Source organism: Barbus barbus (genome assembly GCF_936440315.1).
Source record: "Barbus barbus genome assembly, chromosome: 27".
Taxonomy (NCBI): Eukaryota; Metazoa; Chordata; class Actinopteri; order Cypriniformes; family Cyprinidae; genus Barbus; species Barbus barbus.
In genome coordinates this window covers 13,922,771-13,933,785 of record NC_136755.1, presented here as the reverse complement: position 1 = coordinate 13,933,785, position 11,015 = coordinate 13,922,771, and the positions used below count along the sequence as shown (strand labels likewise).

The window sequence follows — 11,015 nt, the reverse complement described above, 5'->3', positions numbered from 1 at the left end:
CAGTGTGCAGCCCACACACTCAAAATGGCGACCGCCATAACGGGAAGCACTGAGGTCAGGGGAACAGTCTCTGTAACAGCCAGGGTTGAGGCCCTGGGAATGCCAGCTACTCGCACCGACATCAGTGGTGGGTCCATCACACTGGATATCAGAACTCGAAGGACTGACCTTGAATCTGTGGTAACAGCCTCTGGCTGAGGAGCTGCGGCGTGAAGAGACTCTGGCTGAGGCACTGAGACGTGCTGTGACTCTGGCTGGGGCACGGAGACGTGCTGTGACTCTGGCTGGGGCACGGAGACGTGCTGTGACTCTGGCTGGGGCACGGAGACGTGCTGTGACTCTGGCTGGGGCACGGAGACGTGCTGTGACTCTGGCTGGGGCACGGAGACGTGCTGTGACTCTGGCTGGGGCACTGAGAAGTGAGCAGACTCTGGCTGGGCAGGCATGACGTGAGCAGACTCTGGCTTGACAGCGACGACGTGAGCAGACTCTGGCTTGACAGCGACGACGTGAGCAGACTCTGGCTTGACAGCGACGACGTGAGCAGACTCTGGCTTGACAGCGACGACGTGAGCAGACTCTGGCTTGACAGCGACGACGTGAGCAGACTCTGGCTTGACAGCGACGACGTGAAGGGGTGTTGTGGTTACCGCCATTTTGCGAGTGAGTGCGGTGTTGCGTTCCTCCGAAACACCCACAGTGAATGAAGAGCCCACACACCGCAAAGCATAGTCCATAAATTGAGCGAGTGACGCACGGGGACCCTCACGGATTAACTGTTGTTTGAGCGGCTGATTAATGCCCTCACAAAAGAAATCTATTAGAGCATAGTCCGGCAGATCAGAAAAATAGGCGAGGTCTAAGTACTCTTGTATGTATTCCTCGAGCGGTCTCAAACCCTGCTCGAGGGTTAACAACAGTCGTGCAGTGTCTATACCTGGCCAATGTCCTCTTGAAAAGCCGCTGGATCCTTGTGTGGCCGAGTATTCTGTTACAGGGCTGACGAGACGTGAGACGTACGGATCCATTTGCAAAGCTTTATTGTAAAACATGGTCATACAGGCAGGGTCGGGAGACAGCAAACAGGTATGGCAGAGGCAAGACAGAGCAATCCGTGGAACAAGCGAGGGTCGACGATCGGCGTACAATATCCAGACAGGGCAAGGCAGAGAGATAATCCAATAAACATGGGCAGGGTCAGACACGGCAAGATAAACAAGGCAAGACTCGGAAAACTAGGACTAGAAAACGCTTCGTAAGGTAGACGGGCTAACAATACTCGGCGGTGTGCAAGAGCAAGTCCCAGGCTTAAGTAGTGAGTGGTGGTGATTGTGAAATGGTGATCAGGTGTGGGTGTGATAATTGAAAACAGCTGTGCGTGATTAGGGAGTGCAATGGATGGTGGGAAATGGAGTCCAATGTGCTTGTGAGTGAAAATAGTCACTGTGGTGAACGGGTGACCTCTAGTGGTGGTTAACCAGGAGAGCATGGCCAGGATTCGTAACAATAGTTACCTCAATCAAAGGATAAACTTCTCTTATACCTAAATGCACTGAGATATTAGGAAGGGTGAAACGTTGATCCAACTTACTGCCTCATATCAACATGTCAAACATCTTAAATATTTTGGCCATAAGTTTATTGAGCCTTTTTTAGGCAGCATTTCTTTTCATGTCTCTAACCTGCGCAGGGAAGAAAAGAGATCAATTCATCATGCTGAAATTAACAATGAAATTACACTAATTAGTCCTTTTAGCATGTGTATTCCTCTATGCATCCATTTGCCTCTACATTGCTAGTCTATAGGGCCTCCGTGTGGTGAAGACAGAGAATACACAGATCTGTTTCTCATACTTTTTTTTTTCTCCTAAAAATTTACTTAAGGTTAATGAAGTATATAGAATAACACATAAATTACATAATCAATATATAATTTATAATATTTTTATTTGCCAAAAAATATTATTTAGGTGCAAATTAAAAATAATCTTGTCTTTTAAGGGTAAACTCTGAAAAACAAGAAATACACGTAATTGAAGTTCAAAATAGGTCAGTCTGCAATATGCATGTTCAAACACTGTAATTCTCCATGACAAAATTGGCCTTTGAAAGGCTCAGCACAGAACATCTATTTTTGAATCCATCCATTCCCTTTCCTGCACTGAGTTCCTGTGGGAGGGCCACTATAAGGCATGGGAAAGTTTCCTTTCCCTCACTTGTTTCTTTTTCTGATTAAACGGCTGGGCTTCGACCACAAGGGCTTATAAAACTCTCAGCGACAGAATCTCCTCACACAGATAATAGAAGACAAACATAAAACAGGTTGACAGGTAAGAGCGTTCATATATGATAAACTGTGTTTTAGAGTTCAGTCTACTGATGAGAATAAAGCTACGTATTTAATTGTGCTGCCATGATAAAATAAATTTCCCCAACAACCAAATTGGTTTATTTAATGATTGACATATATTGTTGGGAATTAAAAAAAATTAAGTTTTAAATGTTCTTTATTTGAAATTACGTGAATTTCTGACCTGCTGTATATAATATTTTTTATTGACTTTTTATTGAATATCATTGAAAACACTACTACTTTGTGTTATGTTTTTAGTTCTGATTGTAAAACTGTGTGTGTGTTTATTCTTACTGTGGACTATATATGTGTTCACATTATTCAAGAAACTGAAACTTGAAATTTAAAAAAAAAAGAAAAAGAGACATTTCTGAAAATTGTTTAGTGCTGCATGATAAAGATGAATACTAAATGTCTGTGAACTAAAGTTCCTAAGAATTCATATTTCTTTATTAGGCTATACAAGACATAACTTCTTCAGACAGTTCCTCTGGCTAAATCTATTTAAGATTACCCCTTTAGCCATGACACAAAAGTATTTCTTAGAACAATTTTAGAGGTTTAGAACAGATCTGCCTGGTGTTCATGTAAGCAAACACAAACAAACCAAGCCTCCAGCCAAAAGAAATGAGAAAATAAATAAGCAAACAGATAAGAAAAGTTTGCTATCTAGCAGCGTTGATGGGATGTTTACACAAATGTAAATCGTTTTAAGAGGGAATGCTGCGGCCATGCGTCCCATGGGCTTTTTCGTTAGAAGTACACGCTTGATTACGCATTATTAAACTCTCTGTCTCTCATTGCGCAGGGGCCAGGGTCGGTCATCCATGCTCTTTTCTCTCTAGCACTGTTAAAAGGGTCATTTAGCTTGATAACTGCTATTATCAATATCGATATATATTTTAATGTAAATACAGATAATAATTTAATTATCTAATTATTATTATTACATCATTTACTGTGCTTTTTATTTATACGTTACAAATAAAACACTAAAACCTAAAACTAGATATGTGCACTACAAATCAGTAGGCATCACAACATTATAATGAACAATGGATATTAATTTTGAGATTTACTAATGATTACATTTAAAAGCTATTAAAATTGTATTAGTGTTTATAAAGAATAACTTAACTAAGTGAGTTTTTGATGATGGTAAATGTAATTAAAATAGAGTAAATAAGCCTGCACAAATAATTATCCAATGTTTGACTGATACTGATATATAAAAAGAAACGAAAACACTAATATTGGCTGATAACTAAATTATATATTGTGCATCCCAATATAGTATGATTTAATTTAATTTAATTTTTAATCGAATTCTGCAAGGGCTCATTAATTTAATCATACCTGACAGTAAGACATTTATAATGTTACAAAATATTGTATTTCTTATAAATACAATAAACTGTATTTCAAATAAAATTATTTTGTAAACAAACAAACAAACTACAGTTTTCACAAAACTATTAAGGAGCACAAGTGTTTTCAACACTGGTAATAATAAGAAATGTTTCTTGAGCAGCAAATCAGCACAATATAATGATTTCTGAAGGATCATGTGACACTGAAGACTAGAATATCCAGCTTTGCCATCACAGGAATAAACTGCAATTTGAAAAGGGACTTTTTTCAAAACATAAAACAATTTTACCAAGCCCAAATGCATATGTATCTAATGATTGATCACAGCTCGACTTAAATTGCAACTAGGTTATACAACTAATGAGCAAATTTTAACATAAGCCACACTACTCCACAGCTTTTGGAATCACTTCAGTACATTTTACAGCTGTTCATAAAATAGTCTCACCTCAACAAATGAACAAATTGCCCATGCAAAATTATAAAATAACTCAACAGAAAAAGTATGTTGCCAGATGCAACCTGCTTCAGTAATTGCAGGAGAAATGAAAAACAGAATCAGTCTGTTCCCTATTAAATCCAGACAACCTCAATGATCAGAGCATTATTCTTTGAGGTGGTCTTAAGAGTGACTCATGCTGTCTACCTGGATAATTTTAGAGAAAAATCAGTGTTTCTATTTATGGTTCACATTTTCAAGCCTGTATTTCTGCCTGCGCAGAGGATGTCCAGAGCTGACTGGGGTTTTCTGGAGCACCTGCTAGAGGAAGGTCAGGAGTACTCGACTGGTGTGGGGCGTGTGTGGCTAACCGTGCTCTTCCTCTTCCGCATGCTTGTGCTTGGCACGGCCGTGGAATCTGCATGGGACGACGAACAGTCTGACTTCGTCTGCAACACCAAACAGCCTGGCTGTGAGTCCGTCTGCTATGACAAGGCCTTTCCCATCTCCCACTTCCGTTTCTTCGTTCTGCAAGTCATCTTTGTCTCAACACCCACCATTTTCTACTTTGGCTATGTGGCCCTGAGGGCTAGAAATGAAAAGAATCTGGAGGAGAAGCTGGAGGAGGAGGGCAGAAGACGGAGACAGAGAAAAAACAACGAGTTTAAGTTGGAGGTAATAAAGGAGGAAGATGAAGAGAGCGAGGAGAAGGAAACAGAGAAGAACCACAAAGCTCCAGGACCTCCAAAGCTCAAAGGGAAACTGATGTGCGCTTATGCGACTAGCATACTGCTAAAGGTTCTCATTGAGATTGGCTTCATTGTGGGTCTATGGATCCTCTATGGGTTTGTAATCAAGGCAAAGTATGAGTGCAAGAGGTTTCCCTGTCCTCACACGGTGGACTGTTTTGTCTCACGACCCACAGAAAAAACGATCTTCACCATATACACACAGGTCATTGCTGCAGTCTCTGTTCTCCTCAACATTGTGGAGCTTCTCCATCTGCTTCAGTTAGCAGTAACACGTCGTCTAGAGAAGAGATATCAAAGCGAGGAAGAGGTTAATAAACTTATTAGGGCGACTTCTAGAACAACACCAGCTAAAGCTCAAACACCATCATTTGAGGAAAGAAACCATCTCTTTCTTCCTGTAGCACATGATGGCTACCCTGCATCAGGGTTGGACAAAAGAGATTCTCCTTTAGCAGAGGACATGCTTCCTAGCTACTCAAACTGCATGAGCAATGTGAAACCTGCCATAAGCAAAAACAATCTTCATAAAAAACACCACAAGACTGAAGACAAACCAAGACATTATGTGTGAATACCACTAAATGAGAGCCAAGGACTCCATTTTGGGGAACTACATGTGTAAATGACCGTTAGTGGTTTACTGTGCATTCGAGAGCCATTTCCTTTGTTTAGATAGGCAGGGAAATGGGCTGTGCCTTAGGATGAACTGTCTTTTGTGATCTGTGGCCAGTTACGGGAGCCTCTCAAGTAGTGATTAGTTTTGAGAGGCTCAAGGCCAGGAAAAACTCAAACCACTGAGCCTAAGAGAAACAAGCACAATGTCTAAAAATGACAAAGTGAAGGGTGGGTTTAAGTCTAATGCTGAACTGAATGATTGATATGGTACAGATAAGGTAGTACATAATGTACAGTATTTGTGCTGGGCGGTATACCGGTTCATACCGAATACCGGTGTTTATTTTTCTTATGATATGATTTTTTAAAATACAGCAATACTTTATTTTAGTATTTGAGATATGTCGTTTAAACAACGTTCTGAACTGTGCAGTGAGCGGTAAATGAGTACAAAACAGCGTTTCCATGCACCTGTCGCTAACTGACAGTTTGGAATCATAAATATGAGCATAGTTCGTCTGTTAATATTATGCACTTTTTAGTTTGCTGTTTTTTTTTTGTCTTTTACTCAGACGCAGGCTACTGAGGCAGTGCGCTGCATGAGACAAAAAAATAAAAACATAGCCAAAACCACCACATAGCGCTCTTTAGTTATGCATGTTGATTTTATCAGACGATGTCACGATTATAAATGAGAGTGACTCCTGGTTAACATGTATTAATGGGTCGTGTTTAGTCACTATTAATGTGGAATTTTTCTACAGTATTCACTCATCATGAAAGTAAAATAGGACATTCTATGTCAGTCTACTGCAGTATTTCCTCTCTTCATCAGTAGAAAATGTGGTTAAACCCGGTCAAGCATGAAAAAAAAAAAAAAAAAAAATACCATCATAAACCGTGAAACCTGTATAATTTTGAAAAATAGCGTGATATAAATTTTTGGTCATACCGCCCAGCACTATTTGAGTCCAAACCATACCAAGTTAAACCATACCAACCAACTGTATATACAATATTTAAAATGTATTTATGCATTATTTTATATTTGATTTAATATTTATTTTCATTAAAAGATTTCTGGTATTTCCTCCATTTTTTTACTTCTGAAAATGATTAGGTCTCTGCAGTATCTAACTTTTTTGGTTAAAAATGATCCGGAATCAATATTTGAGCAAGTAGGCTACATAACCAGCCAGTGTTCAAAACTATCGCCTTACACTTTAGCCCGATTCACAAATGTTAGCTTATAATAATGTTTTCTAATTTGAGTGGTACGAGTAGGGTTTCGCGGGAAATTCGGGAAATTATTTACCCTCCAAAAGTAACACCTAGTGGCAAAGAATGAAGTTGCATTTTCATTCAACCAACGCGAAAAGACCAACAAGTGGGCGAGCAATATGCTAATGTTTCATGTTGACGTTGGCTTGGGATTCATTTTAAAAGTGACTCATTTCAATGATTAGTCACTCTTTCTTTTGAGAGACAGTAACTTTATACACGGTGCACTTTCAAATTTAAAATTTTGCAGGATGTTTTCAATCACTTAGAGCTGTGCTACACACTGCATGAAAGGTCATTTTCAAAAATCCATAATAGGGGCACTTTGAAACTTATATGAACAAATAGGAACAAAAATGTATTGCTTCACACTGGTGTTATTTGTTGGTTGATGTAATTTGTTACTTCTTTTAATAATATTTAAACATTTTTCAGAGTAGATAGCCTTCTGATATCACCAAGGCCTTTACTTTCCCCTCCGGCCATGAGTACAGTACATTCCACAGCAGTTTTGTTTAGCAATTTTGAGCTGTCCCAACAATGATAAGCACTTATCTGTAGCAGGAAAAATGGAGAGATGGGTAATTTACAAGGTGAGACAATTTCTTTTGGAAAGGGTCAAATCAAAACAATACAATGAGAATAAGAAAAACACAGTGATTTTTCCCCTCAAAAGGTATTTATTTATTTTGCTGGCTAATGGAAATTTAGTTTTATTAGAGGGTGTTATCTGCGCTGTTGGGCTTCAGTCTATAAAAGATTAATGAGTCTTGTGCTTGTGAGGTTGCCAACCATAACCTGTAGTCTTTGCCCACTGCATAGTTCTCTCTATTGCAGCTGGCCTGCACGAACGGTTAGCCTGTCATCTCTTGCCAATACAAGGCTTAAGAGGTGCTACACAAGATGTGTGGGTCAGCAAACATCTGGTGAGGACTGACCTCTTTAGTTCACCTCAGCTGCCAAACAAAGAGAAAGACAGTGAACGAGAGACTGATTGGTAGACTGTCAAACTCTCTCCATCTGATAGAGCCGTTTAGTTTGGAAAAAAGCCCTTGTTCTGCAGTGTTTCCTTTTGTTTTTCTTCAGCCTACCACCTACAAAAGCTGAATTTAATATGCCCACACATGCATCAAATAGACCAGCAAAGTTGATTTAACCAGGCAAACAGATGTCAGCCATTTTAGATTAAAAAAAACAAAAGTCATGGATGCCTTGTCTCTTCAAGCTATTATGAGGTTACTTTGCTGAATACAGTCACAAAGGTCATTCTATTTGTGAAACCCAGCAGGGACACTGCCTGCTCGCATGCGCTTAGCTGATTTGCAGAGTATCACCAATGAAAATGAGCTGCCACTCTTGCGGTTCGCTTCCTGCATCCTGATATTGTTGTTCCAAATGCTGATGCATTTCCCTCTCCCTGTGTGCCAGCCTGTGTTGGGCTCGGAGGTGTGTCGGTGTTTTCTGGATGAGAGGTGGCTTCGTGTGGCCAGTCAACCTGCTTCCCATGGGGTCTTAAGCCTGAGTGCCAAACTTCTTTCTGTTGGAGGTCTGAAGGCCGCAGTACCAGGCAAATATGCCAATGTATGCAGTGCAAAACGGTCACATGTACTTCCTTCCAGCTGAACTGATTAAAAACCATGTCTTCTCAGTGATAGCCATAACAAGAAGTCCAAAAAATCCACGAGAAAACAGAGATCTAAAAAAACAAAACAAAAGAATGTCACTGAAAATCAGTGTGCATGCACTTCTGTGGAATGTTAAAAATTACACAACCATTCAAAAGTTTGACGTCGATAATTTTTAAAATGTTTTTCCAAGAAGTCTCTTATGAAAACATATTTATCTGATAAAAATACAGTAATACTAAGTTTAACCTGATTTTAAACTGTTTTACATATTAATAAAATTTAAAATGTCTTTACGGTCTTTTTTGATCAATTTAATGGATAAAATAAAAGTTCTAAAAATCGTACTAATACCAACATTTTGAATGGTAGAGTCTTTAAAATCATGGTAATATTAGACATGGTTAGATTCAACATTAGTTAAAGGGAAATTATGTCAGTATTTCTTCATTTTTGTCATTCCAAACCTGTATGACATTGTTTCTTTGTGGAAGATATTTTGAAAATGTCTGTGTTACAGCATTTACGTTAAGTCACTACCATTAAAACTGAAGTGTGTCAGAAGAACTCACAGTTAAGAACTTACAACCTGGAGGAAATAGTCTTGTATCTGCTTCCTGATTTTTCCATTGGTCACTCCAGGCATTGGCTGTTCAGGCTTGTTCAACCTTACAATGGCCCAGCGGTGGGCATTGTTACATTGTTTTTGGTAAAATCACACCTGCAGAAGTTCCAGGACGTCATCAGCTCTTCAAACTGTGAATTACGTGCAAGTACAATACTAAACTATAGTATTTTACAATGAAAGATGTTTTTATACAATGGTGCTTACCTACATATTGCCAATACAGCATGTTGCCAGATTTTATATTTTTTAATGGGTTTTAGTGCATTGCTATATGGCTGCTAGGCTATTTTAAGCAGCCCACTACTAGTCTGTACGATATTCTGTACAGTATGGCTTGGGTCATTCAGTGCAAGTCTATGAGATTTTCCTTTTTTACTCGCTACATCATCATATGAACAACTCATCTCAGGGAAACAGATGAGTCAGAGCACATTGCTTTTTAATCTAGACAAGGAGCTGATCAGATAGCCCACAGTCATACAAGACAGAATAGAGTCATTGTTAAAATAACATCCTGACTAAAATCCATGACTCAGATTTCGATCTTAAGCAATAATGAAACTGATAGAAAATAATGTCAAATGCTTAAAAATATCAGGGATTTGTTTGTCAACCTTTAATATTACTTTTTTTCCTTTCCATAAATTCCAATATTGTGACAAATTCCACCATAAATGTAAATATCAGTATTAACAATCAATATTTGTACGTCATGATTATTTATTGCTAATAATAAACAGGAATCATAATATCTCCTGGATGAGATTTTTTATAATAAAAGCAATAATACTAAAACTAATGAAACACAATGCCTAATGCTCAAAAATATCTGGGATTTGTGGCAGTTTTGTTAACCTTTAATATTACATTCTTTTTTTCTTTCCATAATTGGCATTATTGTGACAAATTCCACCATAATTGTAAGAAATTATATTAATTATCAATATTTGAACTTTGTGATTCTTTTTTTTTTTTTTTTTTTGTCAACAACTGTTTATTGCGTTTTATTTTGTGGAACAGTAGTACAAAACAAAAATCAGCTGTACAAATTTAAAACCCACCCCAACGCATCCCACCCCTTGGTAGACTTATAAATAAATAAATAAATAAATAAATAAATGGAATTCTTGAACTAACACTATATCAATCTTTTTTCTTCGCAAAAAATCCAGAAAACCTGTACGTTTGTGAGGGCCATTTAAGCCATTAATATTATAACTCAGAATATTAAGGACAGTCATAGGTGTCAAACAGAATTACTGCATAATAAGACAAAATGCAAGTTTGAAAATAAAACCAGTTGTGTCTACCATTAAACTGACATGTGAGAAGCGAACTTGTTCCGCATCGCCGTCAACTCGGTTCTTAGAATGTCCTCAAAATGTGTAACAGTGTTCACCATCTTGTCCATCATATCGCTTAAGTTCGGTGACTTGGATTTCTTCTTAATCAGAGAAGCCGACGGAGACATCTCCTGATGTTTACGACTGCATGCCATCAGGTAAAGCACCACCAATGAATAAAACTTAAAATGAGAAAAATCTGCAAAAAGAGGCCAAACGTACTGAGCTCTACATCACGTGACTCCTTGAACTTCGTGATTATTTCTTGCCAATAATAAACAGGAATCATAATATCTCCTGGATGATCATAAAAACAATAATTCTAATGACATACAATACCTTGTACCTTCAAAAATAATCAGGAACTTCTTGTGGTATTTTTTCCAAGCGGTAGGACACACCATTGTCACTTCTTACAGTATAACCATAAAGCTAATTATCTGGAATGGGACAATGGGTTATTGATAAGACCCTAGGGGGCCATATTGAGGGAAATGGAAGTCAGTTTCTAACTATCTAAAAAGGTTCAAAGGGGGACAGAAGTAACTGGTTGTGGGAACTGAACAGTTGAGCCCATGGGAAAGGGGAGGATTTTGAGCACCTCTCCA

The 11,015-nt window shown here is 38.4% G+C and overlaps 1 protein-coding gene across 1 annotated transcript; it reads left to right on the top strand.

The window, feature by feature from the left end:
- Window positions 1-2,218: 2,218 nt before the first annotated feature.
- LOC306847127 (gap junction alpha-4 protein-like) lies at window positions 2,219-6,618 on the top strand. The gene is made up of 2 exons (XM_079380918.1): window positions 2,219-2,330; window positions 4,446-6,618. The coding sequence occupies exon 2, from the start codon at window positions 4,449-4,451 to the stop codon at window positions 5,484-5,486; it is 1,038 nt and encodes a 345-aa protein (XP_079237044.1). The 5' UTR covers window positions 2,219-2,330; window positions 4,446-4,448; the 3' UTR covers window positions 5,487-6,618.
- Window positions 6,619-11,015: the final 4,397 nt, after the last annotated feature.